Here is a 19,717-nt window from a genome sequence, read left to right on the forward strand (position 1 = left end):
AGTGCTGCAGTTGTCAAACAACACTATCAATTTGGGCCAAATTAGTTCATTTACAAAAAGTTTTAATTTAAGGGAATACTTCACTTACCACCCCTAATCATTTATCATTTTCGCAATCATATCTTTAAACTTAAAAAAGTGTCAATTTAAAGTTACCATCTTTCGGAAGTTTGCAATATCAACCATTCCGTCCAAATTCAATGTTAAATCCTAATGGAGGAAGTGAAATCCCCAAAATACTCCCGTCCAAGTTCAATGTATTTTTGTAATTTTATAGACATCTTAAGGATATTTTGGGAATTTCACTCATCAACCCTTTGATTTAACGCTGAATTTTGATAGGAAGATTGACATTGAAAACTTTTGAAAGATGGTAACCATAAATTGACTTTTTTTAAAGTTTAAGAATATGATTACAGAAATGATGAAACATCAGGGGTGGTAATTGAAGTTTTCCCTTAATTTAATTACCAAATTTATAATTACATTTTATAGCCATGATCTCATCTTATTTAGACTTCAACTATGCCTCTTAAAATTAATAGATGTCACCTGTCCTTCCATGAGAGATGATTTCCAAGAGCCTTCTGCAACTCAACTCTCTTGAACATTCCAGAGAAAAGCCAATGCTCGGGTGGTCCACGATTCATACAATATAATTTCATTCTTTGTGGAAGCTCTTGCCTCTCAAGTAGATTAATCTGCAACACAAATTGTAAACAATAAGAAGATAAATCAATACAAACACAACTAATATCAGCAAAATACATGTGCTTTAGTTTGCAAAGGATAAAAATCTTTTCATACAATCATCAATGAAAAGTTGCTTCAAGTTAAAGCATTTCTAGGAGAAGTCGAGACATAATACAAATCAAGCCTACCTCCACAACAACACTAAAACAAAAATCCAAAAGTTAGCACAAGTCAATACATCCGAGCATCAATCAGTAAGATACACATATGAGACAGTGATAAACAACAAGATGGGGCTCGTTTGGTAACACTTTTTAAGGAAGCTTTTTGCTTTTTAACAAATAAGCAAAAGCATTAACAAACTCAAAACACTAGAAACTACTTTCACATTTATGTCACATCACAACCAAAACAAAAATTCATGGGTTGTACTGTATTTTAGCTTTAGTAATAGAATTTATTATGCTAGAGGATACTTTTGTTTTGATAAGTAATAATGCATTAAAGAGCGCAAAGGGGCGCAACCCAAGTACACAGGGAGTATACAAGAGAGCGACTAAGTAGGGGAGAAGGAAGAAAAGAACATAAAGAGAAAATCAGGAAAATTGATCACTAAAGGAGCAAGCCAGCCTACAGTCCATGTGAAAAGCGTGTACAAAAAGAAATGAACAAGGTTCTCAAGGTTCCTCGACAAATCCTCGAAGCATCTCGCATTCCTTTCCTTCCAAAGGCACCATAAAAGATAAAGGGGAGCCATCTTCCATACCACAACACTACGGGTTCTACCGCCCGACCACCAACTAGCAAACATCTCTTTGACGCTTAACTCATGTTGAAACGAGAGAAGATAACATCCCACAACTTGCGCGCAACCCCACAATGAAGAAAGAGATGATCTACAGACTCCCCATCCGATTCACACATACAGCATCGATTAATCACAACAATACCTCTCTTCCGAACATTATCCAACGTGAGAGATTTTCCAAGGGCGCCCGACCACGCAAAAAACGCCACTCTCGAAGGAGCCTTGGTGTGCCAAATACTTTTCTACGGGAAGTGGTTAGACTCTTTAAAGGCAAGCATCCTATAGAAAGAGCGTACCTCAAACTTCCCTTTTCTTGAAGGGATCCACCACATCCGGTCCTCCCCTTCCCCACGAATCGATAACAAATACAAGAGTGAGAAGAAAGAGGCTAAGACCATCTCCTCCCAATCATGAATTCTACGAGTAAAAGTAACATTCCAGTGAACCATCCCATTTACACGCTCCCGGATATTCGCAATGGAAGCATCCTTGTTGCTAGCAATATGAAAAAGGCCCAGAAAGGCATCCTTGAGGGACATCTCGCCACACCATAAATCCTCCCAAAATTTGACTACTTTTGTAATTGTGCCTTTCTACTAGTAGTATAACTAATATGTTAGAGGAGAGAGAACCCTAATTTCCGGGCTTTCTTAGGTTGACTACCCCCCTCTCCTAGCTTCTAGCACTGGAACTAGAAGGCATAAAGACTGAGAGAAAACCTCTATACGGTCTTGGCACAAACCAAGTATTTTGAGCCCTCCAATTAGAGGTTGACACCTCAACTTGAAACAAAAAAAAAAAAAAAATGTTACCAAAACACCAAATTGAGTAAATGGGAAGGTTTTTTTTTTAGGGGTGTAAATCTAGTTCCGATTAGCGGCTATTGGCTAAAACCGCAAACTGGATCTGGGGTAGCCGGTTGGTCAATTTTAAAAATGGAAACCAGTAACCGGCTACCAATTACTCAGTTATGTAATAACCGCCGGTTATCTGGACCGGTAACCGGGTCTTTAAAAAATTTAGTATTTTGGGCCTATTTTGGGTATTGGGCCTACCGCTAACCGGAACCGGGGTAGCCAGTTGGTCAATTTTAAAAACGGAAACCAGCAACCGGCTACCAGTTACTCGGTGATGTAATAACCGCCGGTTATCCGGACCGGTAACAGTGTCTTTAAAAAATTGGGTATTTTGGGCCTATTTTGGGTATTGGGCCTACTTTTTGGGCTTAATTTAGCCCTTTTTGACCTTTTTTAAAAAAATAATTAGAAATTTTTTGGCCCAATAAGCTAGGCATTGTTGTGGTTGTTAAAAAAAAAAAAAAAAAAAAAACCCCTAAAGTAAATGACGTCGTTTTACATTATATATATATGTACACACCCGGTTACCGGTTATAACCGGGTATATATAAATGCAAAAAACAATAGGGCCGGATACCGGTTGGTGGCCAGTCATAACCAGCCGGATTTACACCCCTATTTTTTTTTCATAGATAAGTGATAGAAGGGACAGATCTGGTGTTTTAGTAACATTTTTTTTTCTTATTCTAGGCTGAAGTGTCAACTTTTCATTGGAGTGCACAAAAGGTTTAGTTTGTGCCAAGACCTTACAAAAGTTATACACATAAAGCCTTCCAATTTTATTTCTTCTATTAGATTCTTGCATATAGAAGGTTTTGTGGTTGGAAATTTTTTTAGCTCACTTTTGGATCATCATGTTAATGGGTGTTTAAAATTCTTTGGGATTTTGTTGGATTGTGGAGATTTTCAATTGTTTATGTTTTGGGTTGTCTTCTTTTGGAATTTCTTGTGAAGATTTTGGTTTTCCTTTGTTTTGCAAAGTAAGGCACTGAATGGGTATGGACCGAGTTGGTCTTGGGTGCTAAGAATTTGGAGTTGTGGGTGTTTAATTTCTTAGAGATTTTTTTTTTTTGATAAATAAAAATATATTAATCAAAGCGCAGAGGGGAGCAATCCTAGTACACAGGGAGTATACAAGAGAGCGATTAAGAGGGAGAAAAAGAAGAAAATAACATAAAAAGAAAGTCAGAGAAGCTGATCACTAAGGGTGCTAGCCAACCAGCAGTTCAAGTGAAAAGGGTGTACAATAAAAAGTGTAGAAGGTCCTCAATATTCCTAGATGAGTCCTCGAAGCATCTAACATTTCTCTCAATCTAGACGCACCACATAAGGCAAAGAGGAACTATCTTCCACACAACAGCACTACTAGATTTGCCACCCGCCCACCAAGAAGCATACAACCCCCTAACGCTACCAGGCATCACCCAACACAAACCAAACCGAGAGAAAACGGCATTCCACAAGATACGCACAACCCCACAATGAAGAAAGAGATGGTCAACTGACTCCCCATCCGATTCACACATGCAACAACGGTTTATCACAACAATACCTCTCTTCCGAACATTATCCAAGGTTAGAGTCTTCCCAAGCGTGGTCATCCAAGCAAAAAAAGCCACTTTTGAAGGAACCTTGGTGCGCCATATACTCTTCCAAGGGAAAGGGGAGGGATCTTTAGAAGCAAGGATCCTATAAAAAGATCTAACCTCAAATTTTCCTTTTCGTGAAGAGATCCACCACATCCTATCCTCCCCTACCCCACGCATCAAGTGCAAATACAAGAGTGTAAAAGGAGGCCAAGACCCCCACTTCCCAATCATGAAGCCTGCGAGTAAAGGAAACATTTCACTGCACCGAGCCATTAGTACACTCCCTGTTATCCGCAATAGACACATCCTTGTTGGTGGCAATATTGAAAAGTCCAAGAAAAGCATCCTTGAGATTCTTAGAGATTTTGAGTTTGATTGTATAGATGTTGGGCTTGGATTTTCATGTGAAAGGAAAATCTGTTGGATAGTGTTGTGGAGAGGATTGTATTGTAAACAAAGAAGGGATTTTCACATGTTATATAAAAGGCTATTGTGTTGTCTCAACTGGGTGTTGAAAATTTTAATTAAGAGGAAAGACAAATAATGCCAATAGCCAATAAGAAATGAGGAATAAGAAGAAAATCAAAAGAGAAAAGAAAGAAGGAAGATAGCAGGTGCAAAGTGAAAGAGAGAGATAAATGTCTTCATTGGGTACGTGTAAGTTAGAAAAGAATAATTTGGGAAAAAGCTAAAATTTAGGTTAGATGTGAGATAAAAAGAGAAAGACAAATGCAGAAAATTGACTTTTAGAAATTTTATAGCTTAAAGAATATATATATATATATATATATATATATATATATATATATATATATATATATTGGGTACCCCTTTAACTTCAAATGTTTGTTTCTCTCTTCTCTCTCATCCACTTCCGCCTGAGAGTAGGAGAGTGGGTGGCGCGTGAGCACTGGGTTGGTGTTTAGTTTTTAGCAGTTTGGTTAGTGTCATGGCGGGTTCGAGAAGGTGGTCAGTGGAATCCAAAGTTTTTGATTTGCTGATTAAGGGAGGGGCAGCAGGGGTGAGGTTTTTTGAAAGAAGTAATAGGAAGCAAAAATCCATTTTTTTGCACAAGGATGAGATAGTGTGGCTGGTGCGCATTGTGGAGGACCTGGTGGCAGTGGAAACTTCTGAGGTCTTCTAGGATCAATCTAGAGCAGGGTACCCACGGATAATTGCGCAGAAATGCTCCAATAGACATGGGCGTTTTTTGACGGTAGAAGAATTTGATGGAAGGCAAAGATGTGGATCGATTATTATCCCAGAAGGTCGCCATGGTCAAGGTTGGGATCGTTTTATCGTGGAAGTGCGTCTGGCAAAGTCTGCTCTTTGTGAAACCAGAAAGGCCAAGGAGGGAAATAAGGAGGAGGAGGGGGCGGGAAGGAGGAGTTACGCGGGGGTTTTGGGGTTGTCGTTGTAACCGGCAGAGGAATGCTTCAATTCTTATTCTGAGCCGATTGCCAGGGTGCCAAGGTGGTTGAAAATGGCCTCTGCAGAGAAGGACAAGCAAACCCAAGCTTCAGTCTTGCAAGCGGTGGGTGCGCAGAAGACTGATGTTCAGGTGAGGACAGGCAGTGGCCGTGTGGAGGGTTCTCAGATGACCCATCATTCTGTCGTGGTGGGAACGAGCAACCCCAAGGAAGGGGGGATTGTGGGGGATGTCGGCTGGGTTCCGGCGAACTGCTCCCAACTTCAGGCGAGTAGACTGTTTCCCCCGGCGAGGTGGTCAGTGTCGAATTTTGGTGCTGATCACGTGAAGGGATGGTTAGGGGATGGCTCCCACGATGAGCAGTCTTTCTTGCGTGTTAAAATGGAGCTCATTAATGTGAGGGAGATGCTTCGCAAGTTAAAAGGAGAAGTCGACGTGGGATTGGAAAAGTTGGATAAAGCTATTATATTTGCTGAGTGTCAGAGCTTTAGATCTTATATTGGTGGGGCTTGCGAATGTAGAGCGGCAAAAGGGGATAAAATGAAGGTCGGTGGGGGCCAGCCCAAGCAGTCTTATGTGGGGCGGCCCAAGTGGGATTGTGGTAAGCCCAGTCAACCGATAAAGACTTATTTCAGAAAGAAGTACGCACGGCCCACCCAGGATGTTGGATTCGTTAATGATCCTGGCAGCAAGGTGCAAGATTATTCTGACGAGGAGTTTGGGGCAAGGCCTTTGGAGAAAGGGGAAGGGTCGTGTGCAGGGCCGGTCGGTGCGTTGGACCTTCCGGCAGATGGTCCCGGTCCCATTGCTCAAGTGGGCGTCGCTGTGACTAGGTTGCTACCTTGCGCCAGGGATGATCTCGCAGTCCTTCCACCGTCGGGCGATGTTGCGGCTATGGCAGAGACGCCGACGAAGATAGTTTTGTCTGGAAAGGGGCCGACGAGGAAGTTTCCGCTGAGGGTTGGTGGTCCAGGAGAGGTTTCGACAAGGGGTTTCACTGTCCAGGTAAATCTGACAATGGGTGTTTGTGATTTTGTCTCGGATTCTTCGGTAAAGTCGCAGGTTGGCCCTCTTGTTTCTGAAGTTTCTCCTACTCCAGTAGTCGGTATCGCGGATTAGTGCCCTCCAACGAGTGGGCCGAGATTATCTGCCATGGGGATTCTGGGTAAGCAGCCTGGCAGTTGGGTGTCTCCGGTCATCTCAGGGTCTGTTGTCGGAGGTTATGTGGAGTCTGGGAGGGTAGAATCCCTGGGGTGTGGTCCGGTGGATCAATCTCTGGGTGGCTCTGAGTTAGGTACGCTGGGAAAGGAGTCGGGCCTTTGCACAATGCCGACAGTAAATTTGGGTGGAGACCTCACTGTAGAAGTGAATCCTTCTTCTCAGGAGTCTTTCGTCCCGAATTCTCTAGATGAGGAGAAGTTGGAGGTGCAAGAGAGGGCTTACATAATCAAGGCTTGTAAAGAAGTTGGCCTCTCTTGCGATGGAGAAGATAAGAAGCTTGAGGAGACCATTGGGGTTCTTATCGCTGACAACAAGGGCAATGAAATGGAAAGGGAAGAGATTACTCCTGCAGTTAAAAAAGGTAAGAGAGAGCTTAATAATCTACAGTCTTCTGTTAATCTTCTGGAGTTTTCTGCGAGGTACAGGAACAAGGGGAGGGCCAATCGAGTTAAATCATGAAACTCAAGATTCTTTCTTGGAATGTGAGAGGTTTGAACGAGAGGGATAAGAGGTTGAAGGTTAGAAACTTGTTAAGAAGTTGGAAGGCTGATTTAGTTTGTTTTCAAGAGACGAAGATGGATTTTATTTCGTTTAGTTTAGCGAGGAGTTTATGGGGTTGCCCGTATGTGGAGTGGTGCTATGTCCCTTCTATTGGGGCTTCAGGTGGCATTTTGCTCATGTGGGATAAGAGGGTTGTTGAGAAGGTAGATGTTGTTTTGGGGCGTTATGTGGCGGCCAGTTCTTTCAAAAATGTTGAGGATGGTCTTACTTGGGCGTTCGCAGGGGTTTATGGGCCTAATAGAGTCACTTCCAGGCGTCTCCTTTGGGAGGAGCTGGCAAGGGTTTTGAGCTGTTGGGACATGCCGTGGTGTATTGGTGGGGATTTTAATGTCACTCTTTATCCAAGTGAAAGGTCGAGGGGCGCTTATTCTCGGTCTGCAATGAGGGATTTTGAAGAGTTCATTTCGGAGCAGGGTCTTGGTCTTGGTCTAGGCTTGACCGTTTTCTAGTTTCTCCGGATTGGGAAGTTCGTCATCCGGACTTGCGTCAAAAGAGGATGCTTCGGGTTTGCTTAGATCATGCTCCTATTATTTTGGATTGCAATTCTTCTCCGGGAGGTAAAAGACCTTTCCAATTTGAGAATATGTGGATCAAAGTGGAGGGTTTTGTGTAGGGGTGGGCAAATTAACCGTTACCGTTTAACCGGCCGTCTACCGGCTTCGACCGAACCGATATAAACCGTAGCCGATATGCCGATATCCTTATCGGTTAAAAAAAGTATACCGGAATTTGGTCCGGTCCGGTCCGGTTAAGCGGTTCTTATCGGTTAACCGGTTAACCGATAAGAAACCGGAAATTTTTTTTTTTTTTTTTTAGAGAGGTTTAGTCCCAAAACGGTGCCGTTTAGTCTTTTAGAGAGGTTTCCAAATTCCCACAAGTGACACAGTTTCCGAATTTGTGTAATGGTGTTGCCCATGACTTATTTTCCTTTTGCTAAGTGACTTTAATTAGTTAATACTTTGTTTATTATTCATTAATGAATTTTATTTTAATTTGAGTTTGGGTAGGTTTGATGTTTTTTTTTTAAGTGATGGCATTTGATGAGATTTCTTTGCATTTGGTAAAAACATTTTTCATTAACTAGTTTTGCTAGTATAATTAGCATTCATTATGTTAATTAGTCCATTTGCTTTGGAAAAATGTATTTTATAATATTTTTTTTAAAAAAAAAAAAAAAGTTGAAGTGGATCAATATAAAAAAGCTTCAATTTTTAGCCCCAAAAACAAAATATTTGGGTCCCAACAAAAAGTATTTGGTCCCTAAAACAACTCATTTTTAATAAATTGTTTTAGCCCAACAAAAAGTATTTGGGCTCTCAAAAGTCAAAAAAACTCATTTTTGGTTTTTGGCCCAACAAAATAAATCAATATAAAGCTATCGATTAAATCGGTTAACCGGTTTAACCGGACCGTTTAACCGTGTACCGTTTTAACCGAAATTATCGGTTAAAATTCTTATTGGTTCGGTATCGGTTAATAAACCATTTAACCGAAAATTATCGGTTAATAACCGATAAGGTCCTTAACCGGACCGTTTTGACCGATACCCAGGCCTAGTTTTGTTGATAAAGTGCGCAACTTCAAGGTACTCCGAGCTTTATCCTTTCTAAAAAGGTGCAAGCTCTTAAATGGTACATCAAGAGATGGAATGCTCAAGAGTTTGGCAACGTGGGGGCTTGTATTAAGGCTCGTATGGATGATCTTAAAGCTCTTAATAGGGTGGAGGAAGAGAGAGGGTTATCCACTGAAGAGATTGAGAGGAAAAGGGTGCTTGCTAGAGAGTTAAAATCCTCCCTTCTCCTAGAAGAAATTAGTTGGAGGCAAAAATCTAGGATCCGTTGGTTGAAAGAGGGTGATAAGTGCACGAAATTCTTCTATCGGATTGCTAATGCCAATCGAAGGCAGAATTTTATTGAGTCTTTGAACATTGATGGCACTACTACTTCTGATCAAGAGGCTATTAGTAATCATATCACCCACTTTTATGAGTCGCTCTTCTCGGAGACTCTAAGTTGGAAACCGAGGTTGGATAATCTTCACTTTGACATGTTGGATGTTGATGAGTCTTCTAGTCTGGAAGCTCCTTTCGAGGAAAGGGAGGTGTGAGAGGTGGTTAAAAAAATGGATAGGGACAAGGCTCCAGGTCCAGATGGTTTTTCCATGGCATTTTTCCAGGACTATTGGGATGTGATCAAACTGGACATTACGTATGTTTTTGCGGAGTTCTACGATCGAGGTAAATTTGAAAAAAGTCTTAATGCTACGTTTATTTCTATTATTCCGAAGTCTCATGGGGCTTCCGATCTGAAGGACTTTCGTCCAATCAGTATTGTGGGGGGGACCTATAAGATTATTGCCAAGGTGTTTTTTTGATAAGTAAGTAGCTGATTTTATTAAAAGCGTAAGGCACCCCTAAGTACACTAGAAGTATACAAGGAGGATCACCTAACTAGAAAGGGAAAAACATACAAGGAAGATTATTGCCAAGGTGTTAGCCAACAGAATGAGGAGAGTTATGGATCGGGTCATCTCCAATCTGCAGAATGCCTTCGTCAAAGTAAGACATATTTTGGATTCGGTTCTTATTGCCAATGAATGCTTGGACAGCCGAATCAGATCTAGGAATCCCAGCTTATTGTGTAGGTTGGATATGGAAAAGGCTTATGATCATATGAACTGGAAGTTTTTACTTTACTTGTTAAGAAGGTGCAGGTTTGGTGAGAAATAGTGCTTATGGTTTGAGCATTGTATCTCGTCTGTGCGGTTCTCGGGTTTGATCAACGGTTCTTCCTTCGGCTTTTTCGAGAGCTCGCGTGGGATGAGACAAGGCGATCCTCTCTCGCCTTTTTTGTTCATCTTGATCATGGAGGCTTTCAGCAGGATGATTAATACTTCTATTAATAGGGGTTTCATCAATGATTTCTATGTGGGCGCCAGAGAGTTTGATCGGGTAAATGTTTCTCACCTCCTTTTTGCTGATGATACGCTAGTTTTTTGTGGGGCTGCTCCTGATCAAATTAGATTTATTAAAGCCCTTCTCTTTGGATTCGAAGATGTCTCTGGGTTAAAAGTAAATCGGGCCAAATCTGTTTTGGTCCCGGTTGGAGATGTGGTTAAGGCGGGTGAGTTGGCTAGTATTTTGGATTGTGGCACTAGTTCTCTACCTTTGAAGTATCTGGGTCTTCCGTTAGGGGCTTCGTTCAAGCTTTTGGCTATATGGGAAGACATGTTGGAGAAGATTGTTAGAAGGTTGGCTCCTTGGAAACATTCGTATTTGTCTAAGGGGGCTAGGCTCACTCTCATCAAGAGTACCTTATCCAATCTACCTACCTATCTCCTGTCTCTTTTTCCTATCTCTGCTTCTGTGACGGATAGCATTGAGAAGATTCAACGGGACTTTTTATGGGGTGGGCTTAATGATGAGCCTAAGTTCCACTTGGTCAGTTGGCATGAGGTATGCTATCCGATTTCTGAGGGTGGTCTAGGGATTCGGAGTTTGCAGCTATTCAATCAAGCTCTTTTGGGGAAATGGTTGTGGAGATTTGCAAATGAGGAAGAAGCTTGGTGGAGAAGAATCGTGGTGGCAAAGTATGGGGTGTTTTGGGGAGGTTGGAGTTCTAAAGTTCCTCGTGGAACGCATGGGGTGGGGTTATGGAGATACATTTGTAGGGGTTGGAGGTCATTTCACTATCACATTATATTTGATCCTGGGTCGGGGTCGAAAGTCAAATTTTGGGATGATGTTTGGTGTGGTGAGATGCCCCTCAAGGATGCTTTTCCCGGTCTCTTCAATATTGCTAGCAACAAGGATGCTTCCATTGCAGATATCAGGGAGAGTTTAAATGGTATGGTTTTTTGGAATGTTACCTTTACTCTCTTTTCTCGCTCTTGTATTCGCTCTCGATGAGTGGGGAAGGGGACGATCGGATGTGGTGCATTCCTTCTAGAAAAGAGAAGTTTGAGGTTCGCTCTTTTTACAAGAAGCTTGTCCTTAAAGAGCCCAACCTCTTTCCTTGGAAAAGTATTTGGCGCACCAAGACTCCTTCGAGAGTGGCGTTTTTTGCTTGGTCGGCCGCCCTTGGGAAATCTCTTACCTTGGATAATGTCTGGAAGAGAGGTATTGTTGTAATTAATTGATGTTATATGTGTGAATCGGAAGGGGAGTCGATGGATCATCTTTTTCTTCATTGTGGGGTTGCGCGCACTTTGTGGGCTGTTATCTTCTCTCGCTTCAACTTGTATTGGGTTATGCCTAGAAGCGTCAAGAAGATGTTCGCTAGCTGGTGGTCGAGCGGAAAATCCCGTAGCGTTGTGGTGTGGAAGATGGTTCCTCTATGTCTTTTATGGTGCCTTTAGAAGGAAAGGAATGCTAGATGTTTTGAGGATTTGTCGAGGAATCTAGAGGCCTAGTTCATTTCTTTTTGTACATGCTTTTCACTTGAACTGCAAGTTGGCTTGCTCCCTTAGTGATCAATTTTCCTGATTTTCTTTTTATATTTTCTTCTTCTTTCTCCTCTTCTTAGTCGCTCTCTTGTATACTTCCTGTGTACTTGGGTTGCGCCCCTCTGTTCTCTTTAATGCATCATTACTCATAAAAAAAAAAAAGAATATATATATATATATATATATATATATATATATATATACTATTTAGGTATTGATATTTAGTTATTTGCTTTTAGGAACATGTGAGACATGCTAAGGCATGGTAAATCCTAGTGGTAGTGGTGCAGGAGTTTATGGTAAGTAGAATGTTTTTATAAACCATAACACGCCAAACTGCAAAGATTTTTTAAAATAAAATATGAATTTTTAAATAAAAATGTATTTGGGTGTATATACGTGTGCATATGTTATATTAGTATGAATTTCTAAAAGAAAGAACTTCTGAATAAATCATGCAAATAGTTAGTCAAGCTATATTTTGATAACGATGATGCATAACGTGATATTTGATATTGTTATAGTTTGTATGAATGGCTTAGACACAAAAGGTGGAGGCTATTATATTATTCAACTTATTCAACTTATGTTAACCTAATACAAGCATCCTATTATATAGGATTAGGAAAATACCATAAAGACTAAACTACCCCCAAAACCCTAATGACTCAAACCCTAACTCTTCTAACACTCCCCCTCAAGCTGGAGCAGATACATCATATGAATCCAGCTTGAAAGATACAAGCAAACGAAAAACAACTAGAAAAACATACTCTAACACTCCCCCTCAAGGTGGAACAGCTTGGAGTACACAATACTAAAATTCATACAAATAACAAGATAATTTAATGAAACTTCAAGGCCGGTCGAAAACTCATCGGAAAGTTCAACAACCAAGCTTTGATCGGATCTCCCCGCAAAACACCAAGGCCGGTCGGATACAACAATCACTTGATCGGGTCTCGCCGTAAAACACCAAGGCCGGTCGGATACATCAATCGCCAACAACCATCAACCACATTTCACATGAACAACCAACGAGTTTCACCGCAAAACAACATGAACCAGGCTATAATGACACTTACAAGCCTCAAAACAAAGTGAACCAAACATGAAACTTGCTGAACCGGTATAGAAACACACTGAACCGGCTGTAAACGAGGCTGAACCGGTCTAAAACAGCAAGAACCAGACTGGAAACCCATGAACCGGCTTGAAACAACACTGAACTGGGCCTGGAATTTCTTGAACCGGTTTGAAAACCACTAAACCAGGCCTGAACAGGTTTGAACAGTAATGCAGGCAGCCTTATTCTGGTTTTGAGACTGGGATATCCTTATTCCGGATAGGCGATAGGGAACACCAGTAACCAAACAGTGTCGTCTTCTCCAACAAACACGCTAGAAACCTACCGGTGACGACCAGAAACTTCGGAAAACCGCCGGGAATCACCACAACTGGCGGAAACACCTCAAAACACCACAGAGATTGTCGAAGAACTCAAAAAACACAATTAAATGCCACGAATACGCCGGAAACAAGCTGGAAATGATCGGACAATGCCGGAAAACACCACAAACGGCTGCCGGAGACTTAGAAATTGCCAAAAATTTCCAGATCTTACTGGAAAACCACCGAGAGCCACAGAAAATACAAAACTTATAAAACTAGTACAAAGCACAGCTTTCACAGCAACTCTTTTTTTTTTTTTTTTTCTACAAACGACCATGGACAGCTTCTTTCAGGCACTGCCCGTGTGGGCACTACGCCCACATGGGCGGTGCGGCCACCAGAAGAACACTCACTAACAACAGAACGAGAGATTCAACCAAAACAAAAAGAGTGGAAGAAAAAAAAAAACTACAAACAAAAGAACCAAGGATCTAAAACCCTAATGCTCTGATACCATGTTATAGTTTGTATGAACGGCTTAGACACAAAAGGTGGAGGCTATTATATTATTCAACTTATTCAACTTATGTTAACCTAATACAAGCATCCTATTATTAGGGAAATACCATAAAGACTAAACTACCTCCAAAACCCTAATGACTCAAACCCTAACTCTTCTAATAGATATAATGGTGCCATTCTAAAATTTATGTGAAATTTTAGAAATGTGAATTGCATATATTGATCTGGAAAGGCATTGGTTTATCAATATGACAAATGATAACTTTATGATGAAATAAGGAGTGTTTCAGAAAGTGGAAATTGGCACTTATGCATAATCTTCTGAATGATAAAGTTTATCTGTGAGCACTTTGATTATGACATGACAACTCCATGTAGCATAGTGAGAATTATAAGTTTAGTACGAAAGCTATCTTGGTATGTGAACATCGAGAGCTTGATCACAAATTCTTCGGAAGCAACATGGCAATCAGTCATGGGTAAGTCCCTCACTATTATACAAGCAGTGAACCCATGGCTAGAGGCTCCAAAGAGTGCCGTGTTTTCTTACCCAAGAAGAGGTTTCAATCTCAATACGGCGACAGCACAACCCAGTTAGACGGAGTGAAAACATTTGACATCAAGTGTATGACATTGGGAGATAGTTTTTAATATATTCTGAATCATTGCATTATTTTTATTGCTCACAGTAAGAATGGATACTCGTGTTTAGAATTCATTTTCATGGTTATTGAATGCTACAAAATGTAATATTTCATATCTTATTGTTTTGAAAATTTAAGAATTGTTCTATTAAGTTATGTGCATAATTCTAAATGGTAAATGGCTCGACATCACTCCCGTAATTTATTATTTATACTTACTAAGGTTGCTCATTAGACTATATTTATACTCCTTTTTCAGAGATAACAAAGGCTAGCGAGATATTGCTTACCAGTTTAAGTATTTTGATGAAATGTTAGTTTTGGTAAAAATTGTATGTGGTTTAATTATGATGTATAGACTGAATTTATATTTTTGTTAACTTTTTTGGAGGTACATTAATAATGTGATCATTAAGAAGTGACTGTTGTAATTATGGTGAATTGTAGTGGCCTACTTAGAATTTGTAGTACTAGGTTAAATGTCTTGTTTACAATTAATCTGGTTGATACAAGAATTGTTGAATGGCTATTTGATGATTTATAGAACATATAAAAGAATATAGATGCCCTGGTTATACTGTGAGAATTTTTAAAGACAGATACTTACGGAAGTGTTGAAAAGAAAAATATATGCTTTATGTACTGTTGTGCAATTGGGGCCTTACACAAGATATGGCTGTCACTTTATCATGCTAGAGGGTGCTTCTATAATGAATTTTTCCAAAGCTAGCATAAATAATACAATTATGGAGAAAGAATCTTAATTTCTAGGTTTTCTCCTCATGATTGCCACTTTCTCTCTCTTTCATCCTCATCCTCACCTTTCCACTTCTTTCAATACTGAACATAAATCAACTCATGCACATGACATTAAAGGGATCATTCACAACACAATAAAGAAATAAAGTTAAACAGTTCATACCACTATGCGCAAGGCATGGGGATCATCATCACGGTCAATAAGGGCTAGGAGCAAAATATCCAGGGGAAGCAATTCATGGGTCCAAACAAAGAATGCAAGGTTTGCACAAGCGTTTAACAAAAGGTCCTGAAAATGAAAAGCTACATGAATTGAATGAACAGAACAGCTTAGTACGCATTACTATAGATAGAAATTTAAAAGAAAACCTCAGCAGAAGCTGTAAACCTGTATTGAATGTCCATGCTGAAGTTCCATCTGAATATGATGAAGTAGCACATCCACCATTGTGTAAATATTAGATGTAACTGCTTCCGGGGAAAATTCCCTCAAGACACGGGCCTGATCTCCATCAGGAGAAGAAATTATTATTGTTTAAGATGTTGTACAACAATTTTTTGCAGAGGGGAGAAAGAAGGCTGCCAAGAAATGAAGTAGCAATGGCATAAATACTATTCAAATAACTTTTAAGGATAATGGGATAATGGGATAATGTACCAAGTTTGCACTGTTTATGTTCTCTGGGTGCCCATTCATCAGTATCCAAGCACCAGCGCAAAGATAATTTCGGTGTTGGGGAAAACTATGACTGATGTACGTTGTAGCATACGTAGGATCAGCTGATGGTGAAAGGAGCTGTGTGCATTGGTTAATCACAGTGGTTTCTGCCTGCACAATAAGTGTACATTATGATACCGGCAGGATTCTCAAACTATTAAGAAGTACATAAATTTAAAATACAAAACCGAATAGATTCTTCAAATTTGTCCAGCAAGTTTAGGAGTTACGATGCTTTATAAGTATAGCAATTTGCATCTACAATAGTTTAAGGTCATAATGATTCACTGAAATGTCTATACTCGAGATTTCAAATGGAACTCCAAGGAGGTTAGTTTGACATTTTTCTCTGGTGTCACTAGTGTTCACATAAATAAATGATGGGAACCTGGGATGAATTTACTGAAGCAGTGTTTCACAATAAAAAGTCAAGGAAAACAATAACATCAATTGATAAAGCTTATCATTGCCCTGTCTACTACCACCAACACCAAAACATCAAACTTTGAATTGGCAGTTTAGAGCAACTCAAATGACAGTTACAAGTTCTTTTTGGGCAAGTTATAGTTAATAGTACATGCATACCTATTTTTCTGTTTACTGATAACCAATTTATAAAAGTTTTCTAGTTTGGAAAACCTTCGTAAGGAGCATTAGACAACAATCAAACTACATAAAGCCATGTTCCCATTAAAATCCACGCATTTTCAGTCATAATCAAAGAGTTAATACAGCAGGAATTTCTGCAAATATGAATGATAAAGAGGAATTGAATGCATTGAGAGAGAGAGAGAGAGAGAGTCAAAAGCTATAAACATGAGGAAGTTGGATAGAAGAAAGACGAAGACTTGCATGTCAGAATACAATGATAAGAAGAACATAGATGCACAGCGAATACACTAGCCACATCTGTATGATAATCCAAAAATATTAGTCACAATTGAAACACCATATAATTTCTTTTATAGCTCAGTCTAACTTAGTACAACCAATGATCGGCTCAGCACATGCCATACAATGTATTTATAATCTAATTTCAGGTATCCCAACCTACTCTACTTAAATCCCTACTTAAATCCCTGACATCCTCATTGAAATCCACATACCAATGCATTACCCTTGAGCCATATTGTACATCACTGACTATAATATCATTTATTTACCACTCAAAAACACATTACCCACACCTGCAATGTCCTAAAAATACTAGTCACAACTGAGATTCCTCATAATCACTTATAGGCGGGGAAAAATATGAGGTACTTTATTGCTTAGACTGGCTTTTATGGAAGCTTTAACAATTTATGGACTAGTCATAGCCTTGACACTTTTATTTGCAAAATCCCTTTGTTTAGTCCAATAACAAAACATATTTTTTTTTAGTTTATTTCCTTGGATTTCTTGCTTTCGCATTTTTGAGTCATATTAAAATTCACTTCTACAATTACTTATTTGTTGACACAATAACCTAAATTATGTATAATAGTCCTCACTTTTCTAGTTATACTGAATTTTTGGAGTTTTGTTCTTCTTTTTCTCACTTATAAGGAACTATCCTATATACATCCTTTGTAAATGAGATTGAATTTACTTATATAAAATAAATAAATCACCTAAATTGTGGAGGAATCACATGGACATCTGTTTGAGTCCCACATTGGTGGCATACTAGGTCAATCTCAACTATGTAAGTGTGGTAGTCAGCCTAAATCATGACTATTTCTTTTGAGATACCATGCGGATGCGCCTAACACATCACTAAATGGTGATACACCTCTTCTAGTGCATAGCTAGCAAAAGATGCGTTGCAACTTTTAATTAATTATTTAATATTTTTACTCCTTACCCCTTCAACTTCCAATTCAAACAATTTTTACCTTAACTTTTTTCAAGAGACCGTTAATTCATCTCTTTGATAAATTAATTTTTGTTTAATAAATAACTGACAATTTTACTGTAGTTTTAAGGCATTAATTGTTCCTTTGTAAGGATGATATAAATCCTATTATGCATATAATAGTCTCATACAAGTCAAGTGAGCTTAACCCCAAGAGGTTGGCTCAAGTGGTAAGGGCCTTGGTCTTGGTGGCATCCCCATTAGGTCTAAGGTTCAAACCCCCTTGAGTGCAACAATTCTTTGGGGCCACGTCCACTGGCGAAGCCGGAGTCTCACCCGATCCGTGTGGAGGGGACACTTTGCACGGATCCATGGTTTACCTGACAGGCTTTTCTCTTCATAAAATGAATAAATATATACATATATACAAGTCAAGTGAGCTTTTACATAAGTCATGTGATACTCCTCCATCAAACTTGATGAAATTCATTAATAGAGGGGCAATTGATAAATTCCTAAAACATTGTTAAGTGGAAAGTTCAGGTGAGTAATTGACACAAGGAAACAAAGTTTAAAAGGTGTAAAATATTCTCAATTCAACTATGCCTTACTCCCGATAATTGAGGTTGGTTTTATAGATCCTTTTCAACTAATCGAGGTCGGCCACATGTATCCTTTCCTTCTTCTATCCTCATTTAAATCATATTTTGCCACCTTAATTATCAAACTCTTCTTCATCAAGCACCCTCCACCTCTTGTCAAGGGGAATAAAATGTGAAAGTCGGGATGAGTTGATGATGGTTGATGTTGTGAAAACACTTCCTGATTTCTTAAAATGCCGTCGTCTATTAGGAGCCCCTTTATTTATTGTACCAAGCTTTTTTCTTTAAAAAAAAAATTAAAAAAATTAAAAAAGCTTGTGTTTGATCTTTACAATGTTAATCTTAATTTTGTACCAAGTTTCTTCTTTTTGTTAAAAAAGCCTTTGTGCTTTGATTTTTAGAATGTTAATCTTAATTTAAAATTTTACTCGAATCTTTTGTTTTTCTTCACTACTTGTTCCTTCAACATCCAATTAATTAATAGTAATTGGAGGGGATGGTTTCTCTTCTATATAACTGTAGAATGTTATACCAATGCAATTGATTTCAGGTATCAGCATATTATATCAGATAGAGTTGTTTTGATACTTTTTAGTAAGAAAAATAACACATAAAAACTGAAAGACTTTTATTTAATAACCTGCCTTCCGTACTGACTGTTGCATGGAGAGGATGTTCAGGTTTTGCTAAACCTATTAATATGATTTTTTTGCTCTCAAAAAGTAAACAGAATTTCTCAATGCAATGAATAAACACTGAGAAATGCTTTCTTTTTCAAGGAGCTCAGTTTTTTGCTTGTCCATTCATACGACTAAAATGCTTACTTGTTAAGGGGTTGCTTCTTGTGAATATATCTCATGTACTCAGGTAGCACACTTTCTGTTGCCTTCGAAAGTTGAAGGAAAAAGATGCATAACAGCAAAAAAATTCATAAAGATTATAAATGCTATCATCCACAACCTTCACAAACTGTATCAGAAAGAAATCATACGACTATATGCCTTTATATGCAGCAAGTCAAGTTGCAAAAGTATATCATATAGAAGAACCATTACAGTATGGAAATGCAGTATATGAATCACCCACATTTTCTTATAAATTATAGGTATCCAAGGGATTAATTTGGCAAAACACAGTAGGGATATGCAAGACAAACAATTTTTATTGGACATAGGTCAGTGACCTGAATATCTTTGAATTGAGTGACCCACAAATAACAAAAGAAAGACAACTGAAATTTGTCAGCAGAAAGGTAATTTAAAAGATCAATTAACAAAAATTATATATACAATGCCATGTGAGCACTTATGGGGAAATATCCGTTTAAAGAACCACAAATAGTGAACGGGCTAATACTATATATACTGTTGCATCATCATTCATTAGGTTAAGAAGGGTTGTTATATCATACAACAGGTGATGTCATCACTTATGATCTGAGAAGCGACATCATGTTTATAAGTTAGACGTGGCCAATCTTGCCAGTCACCACAACTGGATTGGAAGCACTGAACTTATATTGTAATAGCCTAATCAGGTCAGGAAAAGTTTCTCTCAGGGGAGCTTCCTTTCTAATTTTGAGGTAATTTTTTAAAAAAAATAATTAATTTAATCTCATTAGACAGGCGCAGAGGGACACAAC

The 19,717-nt window shown here is 39.0% G+C and overlaps 1 protein-coding gene across 2 annotated transcripts in view; it reads right to left on the reverse strand.

Moving 5' to 3' along the window:
• LOC132177254 (mediator of RNA polymerase II transcription subunit) overlaps positions 1-19,717 on the reverse strand; it is an 82,032-nt gene that overhangs the window by 20,803 nt on the left and 41,512 nt on the right. For both annotated transcript variants that reach the window (XM_059589503.2, XM_059589502.2), the window contains exons 13-16: positions 15,577-15,747; positions 15,307-15,420; positions 15,082-15,207; positions 553-701 (exon numbers count right to left, since the gene is read on the reverse strand). In XM_059589503.2, coding sequence (XP_059445486.2) covers positions 553-701; positions 15,082-15,207; positions 15,307-15,420; positions 15,577-15,747 — 560 coding nt within the window. The remainder of the gene's footprint in view (positions 1-552; positions 702-15,081; positions 15,208-15,306; positions 15,421-15,576; positions 15,748-19,717) is intronic.

The sequence above is a fragment of the Corylus avellana genome, chromosome 4 (assembly GCF_965113065.1).
Source record: "Corylus avellana chromosome 4, dhCorAvel1.hap1.2, whole genome shotgun sequence".
NCBI classification, from domain to species: Eukaryota; Viridiplantae; Streptophyta; class Magnoliopsida; order Fagales; family Betulaceae; genus Corylus; species Corylus avellana.